Consider the following 21,554-nt stretch of genomic DNA (forward strand, 5'->3'; position numbering starts at 1 on the left):
TTAAGTTTTAACTAACAACGAAGCTATGAAAAATTATGTTGACTTTCACTCAATAGATCCTCATCTCGGTAAATGGTATAAGACGGACTAGGTTGGCCGGTGAAATACACCATGTCCACACAAAACAAGCGTGAAGTGGAAGCAATTTCATGTTTTTCCTGATGAGTTTGCTTGCAAGAGGCTTAATTTTAGTCTACGTTCCCTTATTCGTAAATTCAGGTTCCCACTTGCTCGTTTGCCACATTCGCGGGTGTACAGTATTAAAATAATTTACGAAGATCACCAGGTTTGTAGTACGAGAGTATGAATTGTAGCTAAATTTTCTATGGTTTCTACGGTTATAATTTTATATCAAGTCTATGACACGGTAATAATAATACCGTGAGTGAGAGAGATACAGTTATACACAATTCCTGTGACGTGACAAAGACAGGGATAACTATCTTCCGTCCCTTTCTGCGTACCAGGGTTTGGGCTTTGTTTGGAACAAAGGTTGTCCCCTACAAACAACCTAGGTTGTCCCTGACAAAGTTTGACATTCGTGCTATTTTTCGAAAATTGTGAGTACTTAGTGGCTGTAATTGTGCAAAAATATTTTGATATTACAGTTTTAGTAAGGTAAAGTTTATAAAACATGGTATACTGCTGTATCGTCGGTTGTAAAAGCCGTAGTGAGCGAAAAGAGAAAAACATAACCTTTCACTCGTAAGTACTGAAACTACGCACTTATTCACATGTATTCATACAAAATAAGGAAGAAAATACAAACTAGTTGTTCTTTACAGTCTTTGTAATAACTAATATGTTAAAATACGGGTAAAATCAGCTAAAATAAAATAGTATTTTTCGAACATTATGCGCCCAAACGCAGATGTCATTTGTGTCAAATAATATACTGTAGATCTGGGAAACAAGCGGCCATATTAAACTTCTTTTCAAATTGGTTGGTTATTACCCGTAAAAATAATACCACCATCTTGTTGTAAAAATTACCCTGAATTTAGGGGAAATAAATTATAGTATGTATAATGTATATAAATGAAACAATTCACATTTTTTATACTATTTTCAACAGATTTCAAAAGGAGTTTTTAATTCTGGTATATGCTGTGTTTTTAAATATTTGATACTTTCTTATCCCGTTGATTTTAAAGAGTATGCTTTTTAATTTGTCCCATGTAAATTTTGTTTCTTAGAAATTACAATCAAAATAGTTTAATATTAAGTAGTTTTACATGTAGTGTTCACTGTAATGATATACAGAGTAATTTAAAATTATATGACTATAATATTGGTATGTTTTTTGTAGCTTTTTATGAAGACTTAGGGCTTCGTGCATATCGAAGAAAAATAGGACATCGTTTGAATGCTCGTCTAATGGACCTAAGACTGAAGAGATGCCGCGCTTTGTTGAAGCAGTACGCGGGAAAAAATATCGGGAAATTCTTTTTTTGGAGTCACTCAAGACATCCTTGATTAAGGCAGCCGCCGATATTGACATGGACCTCGTTCGTGCTGTGATAGACGACTGGCCGAGCAGATTGAAGGCCTGTATTCAAAATCACGGATGTCATTTTGAATAAACTTTACTGTCATAAGAATCTATGTTTTGTTAAGTTCATTTTGGTATATAAATGGTCACATAATGAATAAACTTGTTTCAATTATTTTATATTAAACATACTAAGTACATACATATTGACTAAGTATTACCAAAAAATCTGTTTACCTAATCTTAGTCACATAAACAAAAATTACGCATTGTTTTTTATATTTATTACATTTATTAATTACAATTTAATTGGGAATATATAAATTGGTATATATTAAATTATATCGTAATTATTCATTTTCGGGACAAAACAAATAACTGGTAACCCCAATCCTCTCACTTATATATAGGTATAGTCTATAGTACTCTCTATCTGTCCCTTACGGGTGAACGCGCATGCCAAATCTATATAATTCTTCATCTGAGTTTTATATGGTTCCTGCATCTCACATTTTATATACTGTGGCAAAATACTCTTTGGCATTCATAATCTGTTTCAGTTGACTATGCTTACTAAACTCTTTGGTTGCACATCAACTTCACAGACTTCACATTAGATTACTTCAGATCGAACGCTAGCGCCAACCGCCACTGTTTTATTAAAATTAAGTGATTTATAAGTCTGACTCAACAATTACTTCGTCATTGAGTATTTGGAATTAAAATTTATAAAAATATGGTCACAACGATATAATGATTTTGTGTATATAGTGCTGTATCAAAATATAAGAGTTACTTGAAAATCTCCACGTTCATCATGGGTTCCCGATTAAGGTAATTTTCTATAGATTTATATTATTTTACTTCAAGAACTATATACTTTATTTTTATTTCACATTAAAATTTCGAATATGAGTAAATCATGGAAACTGCAGTACATCGGATTGTTGCAATAGACTTTACCGTCTTTTTACTTCATCCGTAGCCACCGTACTTTCTTTTTGTGATATCATGTTTTTATTGTTATGATTTGTGTAAGCCTTAAACGTATTATTTTCTCGTTTCCAATAACTTTTTCGTCATAAGAATTTTTACCTCTATTATGATTCAATGTTTTTCTTATTAAAAAAAGAAAATTTTGTAATACCCAATTAACGTTTTTATTTTTAGCATTTTATAGATAGTAGCGTTTCCCGTTCGATTATCAAACTATAGTACATGTACTCCTGATTGTTTTCCTTTTATCTTTTTATGAAGATTGTAGCTTCCTAATTATGGCTTTGTAATAAAAATAACAATGTTAACTGTTGCTATTACTCAATCAAATGAGTTTTATCGTTGATTTTGTATTAAAAATTTTCATTATATTCTGTTAATCATTTACAGATGTGTAATATAAAGTATCTTATTGTAAGACTTCGTCATTACAACATTTATTTTTATAAAATAATTGAATTTTATAAATATTCTATTAGTGTTAACCAAAATGTTTTGCTGATTTCAGAGATACTGTACAAGTTCTGTTTGAACTTTTCTGTGAAGTGTCACCTGGTGATAACGTGAAGGAGCCTTATATACTGAGAAAATATCCTGAAACATATGGCAAAGATGAGGAATTAAAAAATATCCCAAAGTTCACTTTTCCGTGCAAAATCGATAAGTAAGTATTTAAAATTCCACTTCCATGACACTTGTATTGAAACATTTTGTTTTCGCTATATATTGAAAGAGAATGAAAGGGATGACAATCTTTTTTATACAACTATATCATAAGTAGAAAGTCAAAGATTTATGTACTTTTGTACAATGCATATTATTATTATACATAGATTTAACCTTATTAGTTTTGGAATGGTGACAATAGTAATACTGAGATATCAAATATTCCATAAAATAAATATACTCACCACATTTCTTATATAATTTTTAAAATAATAGGTTTATAGATGTTGATTGAAATTAATAATTTGATTAAATCGTTGACATATCCACAATACTAAAATATTCTTGTTATCAACCTCGATTTCGATCATGAATCATAAAGGAGGGTATAGACTATAGCATTAACTTGTAACAGAACAACAACCCACTCTATGATATGTTTTAGTGTATCACCCTTTCATGAACCAGATGTGCTGTTTAAACTGTGCTTTTACCTGTTTTATACCATTTGTAAAAATTGTTAGATTACATAGAAATATTTGAAAAAGTGCTCTAGTCTATAGTGACCTTAAATTATTTTATTCATACTGTTACTATATAACTTTTAATTAAAAAGCATTGATTGTAGTTCATTTACAGCATATAAATGTCTGTCTATATTAAGACACTGTTATAATTTTTGAGGATACAAATATTGCAATCCTCTTTGTATTGTAATTTTCGGTATATTTTTAAAGCTTTCTGACACTCAAAGATATTTAAATGTTCTTTTAATTTAATTTGCACAATAAATCTAAAGTAAGTGCCTTTTTTAGTAGCCATTTACTGAAATTCAATGTAGCAGTAAATTTATATAATTTTTGGAATATATTAAATTTTTTGGTATAAATAATTAACTTTTGTTAGCATTCGTTTTCTTAGCTCTTAAAATAAAGTGTAAAAGAGTTAGTAATTTTATTGTGATTTTCATAATGAGTGCCTGACAATGATAATTAATAGTTGGATGCATTCAGTGTTAAATTAATTTTTTAACCTTGCTTTACTGTGGTTTACAATACAATAGTGTTTAAACCTTAAAGGAAGATGCTTATTGTAAATGATTTCTAAGTAAACTATAGATTTATTTAACTCAACAAATTTTAACTTATAGCAATATCTAAATATCACGACAGTTATTTCAAATGTAGGTTTCACCAAAAATAAATAAAAAATTACATATTAATTTGAGGAGATTAAAGAAATCTATGTTTTAACATTTACACAGTATATCATTAAAGATTGTTAAATTATGTCATTTTTATTAATTATATATTATTCTTTTCAGTACATACATTCAACACTATTCATTTGTGTTGACATCTGTTGATTCAAAGTACACATTTTGTTTTTGCCGATACGACCCCAAAGTGAATACAGCGCTAGTGCTTCTTTCATATTTACCATGGCATGACATATTTTACAAGTAAGTATTATTTTTATCTGCAATTTATTAGAGTTTGGAATTGGGTTTGAATTAAACTTATCAAAATTTGAGTAATAATTGTCTTGTGTCAAATAGTAATAGAAACATAAAGTTTCTCTCTTATACACTGACATATTTTATATACTATATTTTTTTTAGTAACTTTAAAATTGTTTAATGTTACATATATAAATGTTCTTAAATGCCTGCGTGACTAAAAACTGCGCATTCGAAATTTACTTCTCTGCATATGCCAAAGCGATGTTTAGAATTTCTCATCAAAAATTTATTTGTAACATTGATTATTGATGTTAGTAAAGATATGAATATTTTTTTATTACGTAAACGTAAAGTACAATTGATTTGCCATGCTGAAATATAATTGTTTCTGTTGCAAAGCAGTTGACCATTTGTTGTAAGTCTATGGCGCGTTTTTTTTTTTTTTTTATGGACAGTGCGGTGCTGTTTCATTTTAATTTATTACAAAATTACTTGCTTATTTATGCCTTTGCAATGTGTCGCAATGCTGAAATCAAAACATCATAAATATATAGTATTCAGTGTATATTATTTTTCAGATTTATTATGGTATAACCTCTTTTATAAATTTTCAATATTACCACAACTTTACCGAAATCTATACAGTATTTTAGATATGGGACAATATGTACACACATTGTTTTTTTTTTTAAAAATAGATACAGCTATTTTTATTATGTAAAATTTTACTAAGATATTAATTAAAATAACACAACCTTAGGTGTGCATAGATAACTTCGATTTGATACAACTCTGCCATAATTCCTTTTCACACTATTTATTCTATATTGTTGTTTATGTATGAATGTTTATCATTTTTTTCTTTCAGGTTATTAGACAGTATCGCACAGTTATTGAATGGTCCAGAAAGGGATGGGCTGACTTCATTTCTAGAAGCATGTCGCGCACACCCACCTATGTCCGGGCATACACTTAAAGTTATTTATAATACCGGTCAGAGTATGTTCACTTATCAGACCCCAGATAACAGACTTCCCAGTATACCTGAAGATGTGAGTATTTTTAGATTAGTTAATATCAAAATCTCATCATCTAGTTATAAGTTCTTATTTCATTAACAATGTTTAAAATTTTTAGAAGTTATTGTGTAGTAAATTTGAATTTTTTACTAATGGTATAGTAATTATGTACTGATCCATATAGACCGACAACGCTATCTGACCCGGTGGGCATAAGTCAAACTAAATTTTGATAGCACACTAGCTACCTCATGTCACTGTCAAAATTATTTTCGTACAGGACCTGTTATGTTTTTATTATCTCATTTTCTATGTCCATTTATGTTTTACATATTTTCTGACAGAACTTACCGTGATAGCAGCGCATCTCACCGGGCCAGATATCTTTGTTATACTATACTTATAATGATCTTTTACTGTTATTTTAAGGTTAGATAATTCATATGTCAAGTTCAGCTACTATTCATACACTGCTAATGTTATATTTCATTGACATTGTTTATAATTTAAAAGTTGAAATAAATAGACTTATGTTTTATTTTTAGAGTAATCTCACGGAGTACTTCAGTGCTGTGGACGTAAAATGTATGGCTGGATTATGGGCGGCTTTGCTGCAGGAACGCAGGATAGCAATAGTCGGGTCAAAGATATCTCGTCTATCTGCGTGCGTGCAGGCAGCTAATGCGACATTATTCCCGATGTCATGGCAACATATTTTCATACCCATACTACCCAAGCATCTTGTAGATTACCTGTTGGCACCAATGCCGTTTCTCATTGGAGTTCCTAGACCTGTTATGGAGGTGAGAATGTGTGAATTTTCTCGTTTATATTTAAACATTTTGGCCCGCGATTCCATTCGCGCGGAATTAAAAGACAGGCTTTTTTCCAGACAATATTCTACATCTATCCCAAATTTCAGCAAGATCCATATGCAGCCATTCTATAGACACCTTCTAACAAACATTCATCCATCCATCCATACAAATTCATTCATCCATCATTAGCATTTATAATGTTAGTAAGATTTTCGACACAGTAAATGGAATATTGAATTTTATGTAACCATTATTTATTTATTTTTCTTTCCAGATTGTAAGAATGTCGGAGATAGGTGATGTAGTTATATTAGATATAGATAAAAATGAATTAAGATCTCCATTTAATGATTTAGAAAGTCTTCCGCCTGATATGGTAAGTTACAATAATCTTATCGTATTTATTAAATTTCTAACTTAAGACAAAGCAAGTAAACGCATGCGCAAGATTTTATCCAGTGCTGAGTTGGCACGTCTTCAAAAAGAGTACTCTTGTTTCCTATGTGCCAAATGAAATGCTATACTACTATATTTATAGTAAGTTTTCTTCCACAAGTATATTTTATTAATGATTTTTTTTTTGTTTCAGGTGTCAAATCTAATAAAAGCTTTAAGTAATAGAAATGATTTAATTTTAGGCGACGCTGTATCAAGAGCGTTTTTAAGAGCTCTAGTATGTCTCATAGGTGGCTACAGAGATGCTGTTCGGTGGGTATTATATAATTTTTCGTTTATATCATTATGTATTTTTTCTAATAAAAGGTTGTAAATAAATAAGTGGCCACATAAAATCACTAAAAAGCCAAGTGAACGCAGACCATAGACATTTTCAAAAGATAAAAGATTGAAGTTGATACAGTGGTCGGGATGTACACAAAAAGAATGTTTACCCATTCTTATAAAGGGGGGGGGGGTCCCTTTCACATCAAATTTACTTTCCCTTAATGTCTGTCCCTAATAAGAAAATGGTGGGAGAAAGAAGAGGATTAAAATTGGCCTTCAATACACACACTCGGATAATAAATTATTGCTTTTATAATTTTAGGATTGAAAAAGGACAACTAATAACATTCAATCCAGAAGCTTTTGTTAAAACGAGAAAAAATATGCAACCATTTTTGAAGAAAGTGTTACAATCTCAAATATTTCAACAGGTATATAAAATTTGTTTACATGTTTACTCTCTTAATTAATACTTTCTATATGTATGTAATGAATAAAGCTCTAAAAATTTAATTCAGTATTCAGTCGAACCTAGATAATCGAGAGTCTAAGGGACAGCTATATTTTTCTCGCTTACAACTCTTTTATCCATATTTGCCTGTAGATTATTTACACTGAATAATTTTGTATAACTTTGTCTATGTATTATATCTAATTTTCCAGTTCATCGACGAAAGATTAGATCTTCTCAACTCTGGGCGCGGTTTTAGCGATGAATTTGAAATTGAATGCAACAATTACGCTGAAGAGTTAAGTACAGGCAGTGGACAGAAAATAAAAAGACAATATCGAGATTGGGCGAAAAGTGTGAAGAAAGAAGGTGGTGCTTTCTTCAAGAATGTCCGGGATAAGGTAAATATATTTGATATATGTATATAATATATATTTTAAATACAATTTATATTTTAAATGTCTATATGTTTCCATATTTTGTATTTTTAATATTTATTTGTCAATCTCATAGGTAAATATGTCGAATATTCTATTTTTATTAAGATTTATGAAGTGAAAGTTTGTAGCAAAAGATAATGACGTAAATATTGACAATAAATTTTATTGCTAGTATAATTTATTAATTTAATTGTGCGCATACGCATCTGCTTTGGTAAAATGCATATGTGATGCTCAGGTTTTAGAATAAGCCTCTTCATGATTTGACTAATCCTATGACAGTTTATAAACTGTCCGGCTATAATTATAACGCAGTGATTATCAAACTTATTTCTTTTACCGCCCACTTTAAAAATCAATTATTTTTCAGCGCCCCCCATTTTTTATTCACCTATTAAAACTTAAAAACCACAATTTCGTTACATTAATTAATTTCAACGCCCCCATTTTTTTGGCCCCTTAACGCCCCCTTCTAGGTTTCAAACGCCCCCAAGGGGGCGTTATCGCCCACTTTAAGAAACACTATTATAACGTAACATTTACTTAAGAATCAAAGTCAAATCTAGGCAAGACTATAAAGGGATAGAATATTTTAAAGTTGATCTGTGAATTCTTCTAAGCGTATTTTCTTATATTTATATCTCACTCTCACTTTTAGATGAGATCAGTATCTAAGAGGGATTATAGAAATACCACATTTAATTCTCACTACATATTGACGTTAAAAATTTGTAATTTTTAAAACTAAAGAATTGTCTTCTCGTTTTTTCTTCGCTTTTTTTTAAAATTAAAAGTTTGCTTATTTCTAATTCTATAACAACAAAAGCTTTGCCAAATAATTTTGATTTCAGAATATTTTGTATTAAAATATAATTTTTAATAACGCTAAATTTTAACTGACCAGTTAGAATGTTAAGTTAAAACAGATTGTAGCAGTTGTTATTAAGCTTAGCTGGGACAATATCTAGGGAATAATAAAAAATGTGGTTATATGAGTTTATATTGCTAATGTTACTTAATGCAAGGCATGCTGTAACTACACGGGATTATCTTTTTGCTTTAAATTGTCAATATTTACAGGCGAATCCCGCAGTAAAATCGGCTGTTAAATCGGTGAGTCATATGAACAACTTTGGATGCAAATGCACACTATTCACTTCTTAAAGGAACATACTTTGTATTATGAAAATGAAAATGAAAAATGAAAATCTTTATTTTTGCACACTAAGTTTACAATATTCAATGTTGCCTTGGCTCCTTAACTAGTGAAAACTGTATTTAAGGAGCAAAGGACTTCCCTTATGTGAAATTACATTGTTCTTAGTGAAAATTATAGATTTAATTAATTCAAACAATAATTTAGAATAAACAATCAAAAATCTCTATTTTCCTTTCCCGTGTTTATTGTTATTATTACTAATTTTGTTGCGTGGGTGTTTAAGTGTGTGTGTATGCATAAGTGTGTTTCTGAATGTGGCTGGTGTGTATGTGTGTGTGTGTGTGTGCGTGTGTGTGTGTGCGCGTGTGTGTGTGTGTGTGTGGGTGTGTGTGTGCGTGCGAGTGTGTGTATGCTGTGTGGGTGTATTGCGTGTGATATATCTATAAGTGCATGTTGCTGTAATAATCTAGACATGAAATTGAAACAAATTTTCACAGGTATTGTAATCCATATCGTTCAACCATTCCTTAGTAATTTTTCTTAAATGGTATGCTTTCAGGTTTCTAATATTGAATTTTTTATCTAGAATATTATATAAGTAGGGAGCAATGAAATTAAAATGTTTTGTAGCAAGTGTACTTTTAACAGCTGGCAAATTAAATCTATGAATTCTCTTGCTTTTTGTAGTTGTTTTACTAGTTTTATTGTTATTGTTTTTGTTTTTTTTAGTTTGATTATAAATCAAGTTTTTGATTGAAAAAGTAGTCTACCATACAAAATTCAGACTTAATATTGCCAGTCCTAAATTATTACTTTACGGTTACATTATTTTAGCTTTTGGCGAAACAAATTCTACTTTTTTATCAAAATTACTGTTCTTATTACTTAACGAAATGTTAATATTTGTTTTAATTCTTTTTTTTATATTTCAATATTATGGCACTTTTGTGTAGCTAATTTTGTTTATTATCAAATGACATTTCTAGGCTCCAAAATACTAAATAGACTTTGTTCTAATAATTATAATCATACTCATATTATAAATGCGAATATTTAGATGGATGGATGGATGTTTGTAGTTATCTCCAAAACGGCTCAATGTATCTTCATGAATGGCATATACGTTTTTTTTTTTTGTTATTCCGCACGGACGAAGTCGCGGGCGACAGCAAGTTAATTTATAATAATTATATTACTTACACCCATGTTTATTAATATTGCTCGTCATTTTCTGCTTTGGCCTTGTCCTATTCTCTACTTTATCAAATAAATTTTGGAGCAAAGTTTTTTATATGTATGTAATTTGTTAAAATAATAAATGAATTACAGTAATATTAAAACTGCCGTTGATTTTTACAACATGCCTACTTCTATTTTCTTTCACCTAGAATAATGGCTCTATCCAGTTATCATTAAATGGAACCACCAAACAGATAAGCCACATACTGTGGACCATAATGTATTAATTACTAGCTGTCGCCCGCAATTCCGTCTGCGCGGAATTACAAAAAAACTTAATAAGTAGCCTATGTCTTCTTCCAGACTATCTGTTGCGCCGTTTCGGAGATACCTTCAAACAAAAAAACATCCATCCCATTAGACATTTGCATTTATAATATTAGTAAGATTAGTAAGTTGTACGCCTGTACATTGAAATATTTAGTAGAACAAAGTATGTTTTATCAATAAGTAGTAAATATAAGCGTTTCTTCTCAAAATGATTATTTATTTTGCACAAAATTTCCACCATTATTCTCACTATGGATAAGGATGTTTATTGCATGCATTTGCATACCGTAACTAATAAATACATATGCACATATAAACTCAACTTTCATTTTCTTTTACTGTAATTTGGAAAAAATCTCCATACTTTAAAGCATGCACCAAACTCTATATGAAATTTATACCACTATCTTTATCTCTAGGGGCATGGACATTATACTATTTTTAAATGATCGAGTAAATTTCAAAGTGTAAATTGCATGATTTGTTTGTACACAAAATATCTGAATTAAAAGTGTACCGCAGCAGAATTATATAGAAAAATCAAATCTGACATTGTCTTGTACCTACTATGTTTTTTTTAAATATTTATTACTACGTATAGCTCGAGGCACTCGAGTAGAAAGCACGAATTTAATTGTTTCTATGAAAGACTAAGCGCATGCGCAAGATTCGAAGCAAGCGCTATACTCGCTTTTCGCCACATGAGAGAGACATTTTGTTGATAAAATAGTTAGTAAATAATCATATACAGTTACACAAATATTAATAGAATTTGCGCAGTTAACTATTTGATGTCTTGAGGCAACTAATTTTACACCCAAAGACGGGACCATGATAAAGTTAATATATCAATTTAGTTTTGGAGAAAAGTCTACCTTAAGTGATAGTCCTGTAGCTGTTGAATATCGGTACGAGAACAAGAACTTTGTTTATTCTAGTGAAATAAGTCAACGTCAATCTAATGAATTTTGACCTGTATTATTAGAAGATCTTAACAGTTTTGTTAGCAATCTGCAATTGCTAATAGTCTATAATCATCTATAAGGAAATCGAGAGCAAAACCAGAATTTGTCGTTGACGTCTTTTGTTTGTACATTAACCCAATGAAGACATTCCAAGCCTCAATAGGGATGGTTCTAAAGATGTTCTTGACGTTAAATTCCAATTTACCAATATAATTGAACATATTTGCCCTGCAACCATTTCCCTGTACGATATATACACTACTCAATATGGTATCTTATTATTCATTATTTTATTAAGGTTCGACAAGGAGGCAAGAATGTTAAATCAGCTATGAAAGGACTCACAAACAGAATACCGAAGAGTGGCTCTCGATCATCATCGAGAAATACAACAGATGAGAATAGGTACGTTTTCATAGTTTATACAGCTGTGTACAGTCAGCTGCATAAATATGTATACATTTACAAAGCTTTCAAAACTGGTATACACCTTTGGTCTTAAAAATATGTATACACGCTTCCGACTATGATTACATGTTATGGACGAATTCGTGCAAATGTATTTTTGAAACTGAAGATCTATACAAGTTCCTAAAGTTATTTAAGTGTCTACATATTTATGTAGCTGCCTGTACCTGCACGCAGGCCCCGAATATATGCTAATGAATTTTTGCCACAAGAAACACTATCAAACATAACAACGATGAAAAACCTCAATCTTCTTGACAGTAAGGTTTTTGGTAAAATTCACGATACGAATGCAAAAGCAACAAAGCGGGGTATCCGTAGATTTTAATTACGAACCTGCGAATGTATATTTTTGTATGTTACGTTATTACATTACTTAAAAATGCCAATAAAAAACTTAATTCTCTGTCAGTCCGGTAATCGGCATCTGGGGCAATACGTCAGTGTGATTATGTAGGTAATAACTTCATGTCGGCATACTATAGCATAATATTCTCCCGTCTTTACCATCCTGTATTGATTCTAGATTATATTTATTTCAAGTAATTCTAGAGTAATTAATATTATTAATTAAATAAGTCATCATACTTTAAGAATATTTAACATCTTGAACAATCATAAAAGTGCAACTATTGGGTACCGTTTAAATGATTAAGCTCTTAATAAAGAAGTCTAGATGTCCTTTGGAAATATTTAAAAGAGAATCATAATTAAGATGAAATGTTTTACCTTCTTACTTATAGATTATTGTTTGCTTGTCAACAGATTTTCGTGTGGTTCAGCGTCTCCTGACTCTTCAGGGTCATCAGGATCTCTGCCAGTTAGCGACATGCCTCTGGGTGCAAGTCCGTCGCTGGACGTGCCACCTCCCAAAGATCCACCGCCCGCCCTCCCTCTGGATCTGTTAAACGAAATGGAATTCCTCTTCTCAACGAACTCTGAAAGCAGTACTGATATAACTCTGCGCAACAAAGCGGTGAGTCATAAACTTAATTGGCATTTAAATAGATATATTTGTAATTTTATTAGCCGCTAGTTGTGTATATTGTCTGGCTTGATGTGTCTCATAACGTAAGTTTTGGTACATGCTGATTTATAATTAATTAAACCTGCTTTGATTAAAATTATAAAAATAGCTTGAGATTATTCAGACAGTTGTATCAAAACTTCCTGATTTTTGTCTATATACATTTGTGATCGTAATTCATTTTCATTAAACGTTTTGTAAATGCTTCATATAAAGGAGTTTGACACTTTGTAAACATAATGTAGAAATCATAGATGTGTAAATTTGTAAGCATGTATGCTCTTAGGAGCACCGTGGCACATTATTTAATTTTATTTTACAGAAACCACTGGCACCACCACGCCTCCCTCCTCGGTTATTGGAACGTCCTAAACCTTCCGTTCGTTATCCTATTATATCGACACAAAAACTAGTCGATTTGTCTGACGCTCCTCTACTACCGCCGAGGGCAACGCCGGGGCCCTCTACGACTCACTTCATATCTAATATTACCAAAAGTGATGAGAAGTCGACTGATTTCCACACGAGCACTATAAGTTTCAGCGAGGGCAAAGACAAAGCTAAACTAAAACTGAGCACCTCTAATCAAAGAAAGCCCGTTCCAAACTCACCTTGCAATGGTAACGCCTTAAAGCTACCGCCCCCTATTAATAATAGGCAGAGTAAAGACGGTGCAAGCAGCACATTCCACGTAGCCACTCCCGTTGCTCGACCTTCGCCCATCTACGAAGGAAGAAGCAAAGAGGTAATTTTGATATGCGCATATGTGATAATTTATATTATATATTATGTTTTTAGAGAGAAATATAAATGAAAATTAAACAAAAACTTGTCTTCCACTAACAATATCTTATTAACTTATATATAAAGTTGAAATTTATCTAATAAATAAACAAATATGCATAATATTATTTATTGAATGAGAAATTTCTATTTTCTCCGACATACGTAATCCCTTTTATTCCTATAATTGCATCCTATTTTTACACTAACGTTATAAGCATGCAGAATAGCTTCAAAATTGGCTTTTTTATGTTTCTACTTTTAATCTATATACACTTTTTATAACTTTGTATTTATAGATCACGTGTCTATGGAATGCTATCCTTCTTGTATGTCAAAGTTTTTGAATCTCTTTTTAATAAAAAAATTGTAGAAAAAGTTATCAAAACATTGTATGTACATTGGTTTAAGAATACTTCTTGTTTTTAATCTATTCGAATAACTAATTTGTGATGAAAATCTAACATTTATTCCCTATCTAACATAACAAGTTTACATAATTTATTTTTAACTCTTGTGATATTAAATTTTATATTACTGCTGTGTATATACCTATTTCACTGGTTCTGTATATTTTTTATAAATCAATTGACAAAATTATTATGTCATAGAACTGTAATAAAGACTAGGTATTCTGTTATACACAGCACAATGAAAGATTTCGCCTCTTTGATGTTATATATGGAAAAAATTAAATTATATATTTGTGATACGCATATAAAAAAAAAACACTTTATAACAAATTTAATACATTTACTTTACCTCATCTCGTTCTAGTATATGTTTGCGCGCTTTTGAAACAAATTGCGTTTAATTATTTTAAGCTTTTTATACTTTCAACTATAAAAATTAGATGGATTTTTCTAAAACAAAATTTGTAACATCTCCCTAAGCAATTAAATAAAAAACATAATATCATAATAAAACTTATTTATATGTATATTAAAACATGTGAATAGAATTTGTTCAAAAAGTGAAATGTCTTGCCAAAAGTGACTTCAATAAATACGCGTCAAGTATGTTCCTATCAGGACATTATTTTTTTTATATGATTTTATATTTTTACTTAATTAAAGTTTAGTAATCTTGAATTAAATAAACAATTATTAATATTTTAATAATGTATAATTTCTTGTAGTATTTATTTCTTCAACCAATTTCTATTATATAAAATATGTATGAATATAGTTTTTTTGATACGAGCCCTTTTTAACTTAGATATATATAAAAAAAAGTTTATTGTTTAAATTAATTGCATAAAATTGTATACACAACCAATTAATTCATACTAAAATGTAAATAAATAAATGTGACAAGTGTTTGAAAATTGTATTTCAGACGTTTGATTTCTTACCATTATCAATTCTAAAATACGGGTATTAATTATACTATTTTATAGTATTTAAAAATTAACTTACTAAAAGGAACAGTAATAAAAATAGAATTAACAGATTTCATTGAGAGTACATAATCTTAGATACTTAGTTGAAATCTAAGTTTAGAATTAAATATCAGTTAAAATATTAATTAGTTATACAATGGTATGTTTTATCATAAGATATAGTACACAATCGATTTAATAATAATAAAACTTTGCAGACATATGGTCCATACAAAATCAAATTACAAATAAAACCAAGAGAAGTCAATTATTTATATAATTTAAATAAGCCGAAGTAAATACTTTTGTATTTTATGATTTTTTAAAAATGAACTTTTATGGTTTTGAGTACTTTTTGTTATATAAAAATTAAAACGACTATTAAACTAGTAGGCAAGGAGTTTTCTTAATTAACATTAACGCTAGTTTATATTTATAGGGTATCAATATAATTTAATGTTAAATTGAGTCACATCATTTTTTGATTTTGTTATTTGTGAAAGCTTTTTAATTATCTTGAAAAAAATACAAATATTAGAGGTTAGATTATTTATTACTAGATATAATAATTGTAATTTTATAAAATTATCATCATTCAATCAAGTTTTATTTGAACTCTTTGCCTTTTTTTTGGTATCGGAGGGGAAATCTTAAAAAAGTTCTCCTGTGGAGAAGCAAGGTTATGTAGAGTTTTACCCACTAAAACCCCCTCGGTGGCCATCCTCTAGTGCCACTGGCAGGGGTCCGGGATGTCCGGTTGAACGCACCGGTGCATTGAACTCCTTGCCTAATAATAGTCGTCCTAATAATCTAATAGTCGTTTTAATTTTTATATAATAAAAAGAACTCAAAACCGTAAAATTTAATTGTTAAAAAGCATAAATACGAAAATATTTACTTCGGCCTATTTAAATTACACAAATAATTGACTTTTCTTTGTTTTACGTTTTTTTTTTTTACAATTCATTTCGACGCAACACACTTTGGTAACAATTTGATACATGTTCAATATATCAGAGATACAATAAAATATCAGCAGATAATTAACAGTTCCCCTAGTGTTAGCTAGTCTTTTGTGAGTTATTTAAACGGGCACGTTTAAAAGATTAAACCTTCCATATTTAAATTCATTGTTGTTTATAACCTATTTACTGCATTAACGACTGTTACCAAAACTTTATTTCTGTAAATAAAATTATTATTAACAAGTACAGGCTGAATTAAAAATACGCACACCATAAAAACTTTTTATTTTATGATAAAATAATTTTGACAAATAATGAATTGTTAGTTAAATTATTAAAAAAAATTACGAGTTATACACAAACGTTATAGTTGTTGAATGTTGCACTGTTTACTGAGGTCTTGTGATATTGCAGTCACAGCAAATATCTATAACGACCAAATGATTCAGTAATATGAATCAGCTATTATATACACAATAGTTATTCATTTAATATAATAATTGAATAGTCTTTAGTTTTATTTATGAATACTGTTTATGTGTAATTACTTCCATCGATGGGTGTTCACGTATCCGATTACCGGTTCAATGGCTTGGATATGCGATAATGTATGAAGTTGATCATACTGTTTAAACTTTCGTGAGACATCATAATTAATTAATTAAGAAACGGCTTAACTCACGTTTTGATCGTCCGGTGGCGGCACCGACTAGTTTCGGACCCATCGGGGGTCCATCTTCAGGGCGAGTGTTTACTTCGAGGACTTCGCGGTCGCGTCGCGTCTCGCACTGCGGGCCATAGCGCGTAGCGCGCGGCTCGAGGGGGCGGCGGGCGCGGGGGGCGCGGTGGCCGTTGCGTGCGTCGGCGACGGCGATGTCGACGAGTTCAAAATTGACGAGTCACTGTTGTTGTTAACATTAAACGGGGCGCAAAACGTACTGACGATGTCCGACACGTATTCAACACCATCTTCGTTGTTCTTCTGCTTCGGTCTCAGCAACACGGGTTCCCACGCCGGAGACAGAGACCAACCCTTATCTCTATTAAAATTAGGTCGACGTCGGATTTCAATGGCTTCGAGTAACTTACGTGACACGAAGTTTTTGTCACGAGCCAAGACTTTCACTCGGTCGAACCTAATGTAATGAGAGTTGGAGGTAAGGGCGTGTTCCGCAACCGCTGACGTGTTGCTGTCCAGTTTGCGCATGCAACGAATGTGCTCTGTGAGCCTGGTATTAATGTTGCGCCCCGTTTCCCCAATGTAACTTTTGCCGCAATCGCATGGAATTTCGTAGACGCCTGGGCCATCTAAGGGGGTACGATCTTTCCATTGAAATCCGACGTCGACCTAATTTTAATAGAGATAAGGGTTGGTCTCTGTCTCCGGCGTGGGAACCCGTGTTGCTGAGACCGAAGCAGAAGAACAACGAAGATGGTGTTGAATACGTGTCGGACATCGTCAGTACGTTTTGCGCCCCGTTTAATGTTAACAACAACAGTGACTCGTCAATTTTGAACTCGTCGACATCGCCGTCGCCGACGCACGCAACGGCCACCGCGCCCCCCGCGCCCGCCGCCCCCTCGAGCCGCGCGCTACGCGCTATGGCCCGCAGTGCGAGACGCGACGCGACCGCGAAGTCCTCGAAGTAAACACTCGCCCTGAAGATGGACCCCCGATGGGTCCGAAACTAGTCGGTGCCGCCACCGGACGATCAAAACGTGAGTTAAGCCGTTTCTTAATTAATTAATTAAGTTGATCATACCCTTAATAATCTCTATTTAAGTTGTTTTGTCGATTGCATTACAACATTGAAACAATTTGATTGAGTTGTCAATAGAATTGAAATTATTTGGTGTGTCAAAATCAAGATTCGAACCGTACAATTGTAAATAATCAATAATAAAATTGTCGTTAGTTTCTGAGACCAAAATACCTGTGTAAAACATCTTTGACAAAATAGAGATAACAATATATATACATGGATTTTGGGCTCAGATAGCCACAGGTTAGTGAATTTATCTGACTCTAAGATCTAATCAGGATAACAGAAGATCTAATATAGGGTTAGTTTAGGCTTGATATATTGATGTTTCGAGTGTTCAGCCTTTAAATAATTTATTAAATACATTTGTGATCATTATATATTGTGTATAGAAACTTCATTATTCTTAGATACGGTTAGTATAAATAAAATATGAGGTCCAATTTAATAACTCTTTTTTACAGTTTTTTTTTTCTAGAATAAACAAATGATATACAAGAACTGGTGATTTAGGTTTTGAACTTGCACATTAAACGCTTGTACTTGCACGTACATTATTCTAAAGGTTCGTATTAGTTTATTCATCACTTTTTCATTGTAAAGTTTTGCTTATTTCGTAAAATGTACATATGCATGGGTTTTCCACTATCTGCACGTATTAATGTCGGAATGGGCTTGGTTACGGTACATATGTATATGCAACAGTGTTTATTATGTAAACTAAAAGTAAATAACTGATATAAACTAATTTGACGGATTTGATAACTAGATGGATACCGTAAGATACTTGCAGTGAAGAAATTATTATGTAAAATGAACAGTAGAAGATTGTTTTAAAATTATTGTAAAAGACATTTGATTGGGTCCCAAAACAATATATCAGTTTTAAATAACTACGAAAAGAATATATTCAGAGCGATTTTTTATTTCCTAATTATATGAGAAGGGAACAAGAAAAATAGGTCAACATGACAACGGATCGATTCATGTCGGCAAAGGGAGGAAATTGTTTTCGAAATGAAAGGATGAACCGTGTAGCGGAGTCGCGGTAACATTTAATATACAAGGAAACAAGTTCGTCAATAACTGATTACGTTTCAGAGGAACGTAGTTTGTTTAACTGATTTCTTTCTTTTCCAGCCGTGCTCGTCAGAATCGGATCTGATTAACCTGGACGGTTTACCTTCAGATATAAAAGAATTTGATCCATTACAAAGCGATACTACAGATAAGTTTGAACAAGCCAAAACGTCCACGGACAGTGCCCTTTTGCATGAGTACGGCTTAGATTTTAGTCAATTCCAGTTTACGGACTTTAACAGCTCAAGCGGCGGGTCGCAGGCGGGCTCCAGTGTCCCCAAGGGGTGGACTACATTTAATTAGTACATTTAAAGCAATAATTTGTATATATTTGATTTGTTTATTAGCATTTTAATCGTTTCCTATGTTATCTGTTTTAAAATAATGTTACATATCAAATATTTGTAAATTATTTTTTATCATTGTTTTGATCTGTAAGTTACATGAAATAGTTATAATTTTAATATTAAATAGATGTTAAAGGAAAAAAATGTGATAATCCCTATATTTAGTATTATACGGTTATTGAAATGTTTTTAATTTTGTGTATATTTTAATTACGTTCCAATTGTTACATCATGACTTTAATTTTTAAAATAGTATTAAATTATTTTTATGCACATTCTTTTTGAGGAGATTGCGTTTATTATGTATGAATAAAGATAAAGTTAAGTTTTACGAAACTCGTTCCAATGAAACCTTTCGAAGAATCTTTCTGTATGTTTGTAAACGTGTATTTAAATAGTTCATCAAACGGATAACGTTATTATAAAACATAACAAAAATTATATGTCAACAGTTTTATATTATGTGCATACTACATCTACCACTTTTTGTTTCAACCATGAGTTTTTTTATTGGCGAATCTACGCGACATATGAAAAATAGTGCATGTGGCAGATGCGATTGTTAAAAACAAATAAACATGAAGTCTGAAAGTAACCACCAGTGATAGAGGAATTAAAAAGCAAGAGGTTAGCAATAGAATAGGCATGTTATCGGTGGTAGGGAGTACAATCGAACCTGGATAAGTAAGAAAGTTCTATAAGCCAGAATCTGCCCGGCCCAGGCGGACAACCTCCATACGCTAGAAACTCTGTTTAGAAACTTCTACACACGAAAAGTGTCGCTGTCCCTTGGACTCTTGCTTACCCAAGTTCGACTGCGTGAAAGATGACATGACTATGAAGGAAGTAACGACTGAAATTAATGATCAATGGAAGTGGTTAACCGACCTTGCCCCGACCCCCGTAATAGATAACGGATAGATACGGTTACGAGTTGAAAGAGGCTAAACAAAATTATGTTTGCGGATGTTTTTGTATTAATATGAAATAGTTATTGGCTTAATCAATTATTAAATTTGTTATTTAAAGTACATAGAGAGTTAAAATTATTCTATAATTTGATGTTTTTGGTTGAATATTAAATTATCAACGTAAAAATATTGTCAAGTTTTACCTACATCACAATTTTATATCTATTTGTGTTCTTGTTTCAAGGAAAACGTGTGCGATATTACTTGAAGTGCTACGATGTCTAAGCAAGAGTATTTTGCATACAGTACTAAGACAATGTATATGTGGATTCGTTTTTCTAATTTTTTTTGCAATAAATTATTTATTATTAAAAAATACATATTTATAAGTTCATTATTAAATAACAAGCAAGTTTAATATGCACGATATACACAGCAGCAATGAGATTAATACATTTTTTGATCAAAAATACAAATTCTTAATATGTCACTATATGCATGCTATTTTTTATCTTTTAATTTATTTTTATCCGCTTACTTTTTTCAGAACTATTTTGCTTTCTATTTTACTATTTTTTATCTGTTCTCATTCCATAACACAAAAGATAAACATTTCAAATTAATCCAATAAATTAAAAGGTCATCTGAAATTCATAAATATATCAACTGACAAATAACAATAAATACTGTTTTAAATATAAATTACACTGTTTATTTATTTTCAAATTATTTTGTACATTGTATACATCGTAGCTGTATCGACACTTTGTTTATTAATTAAAAGTACAATTAGCTGGTCATGATTTGTCATAAATTTTCTTATATATATCATGTAATTAATCATATACATCAAATTTGACGAGGTGCCGAAATTAAGACATTATTGATTTCACATTGAAAAACAAAATTTATAAATCATTTAAATATATTTTTAAGTAATGAAATAATTTATTAGACATATTATTTTCAAATTCATATGGCGTGTTATAAGAAAAATATTTATTACTGTAACTAATAGGGCTTTTCGTTATATTCTATATAAGGTTGTTTTATTTCTACCAATCACATCTCCCTTTTTCATTTTATTTTTTCGTAGTAAAGTCAAACAAATTTTTGTTTTTATTTTTTT

General features: G+C 31.0%; 1 protein-coding gene across 2 annotated transcripts; it reads left to right on the forward strand.

Annotated features, from left to right (window-relative positions):
* The first annotated feature begins 2,131 nt into the window (after positions 1-2,131).
* LOC106717105 (DENN domain-containing protein 1A) lies at positions 2,132-19,470 on the forward strand. 2 transcript variants are annotated; one of them, XM_014510818.2, is made up of 14 exons: positions 2,132-2,326; positions 2,997-3,152; positions 4,479-4,616; positions 5,485-5,668; positions 6,181-6,438; positions 6,728-6,829; positions 7,043-7,161; positions 7,499-7,607; positions 7,840-8,028; positions 9,148-9,180; positions 11,999-12,105; positions 12,934-13,144; positions 13,518-13,940; positions 19,228-19,470. In XM_014510818.2, exons 1-14 carry the CDS (start codon positions 2,310-2,312, stop codon positions 19,468-19,470), a joined length of 2,289 nt encoding a protein of 762 aa, XP_014366304.2. In that variant the 5' UTR covers positions 2,132-2,309. The 2 variants fall into 2 exon arrangements, with proteins under 2 accessions (XP_014366304.2, XP_014366305.2); XM_014510819.2 differs by lacking the exon at positions 9,148-9,180.
* The last annotated feature ends 2,084 nt before the right edge of the window (positions 19,471-21,554 follow it).

This window comes from Papilio machaon, chromosome Z, assembly GCF_912999745.1.
Source record: "Papilio machaon chromosome Z, ilPapMach1.1, whole genome shotgun sequence".
Classification (NCBI taxonomy): domain Eukaryota; kingdom Metazoa; phylum Arthropoda; class Insecta; order Lepidoptera; family Papilionidae; genus Papilio; species Papilio machaon.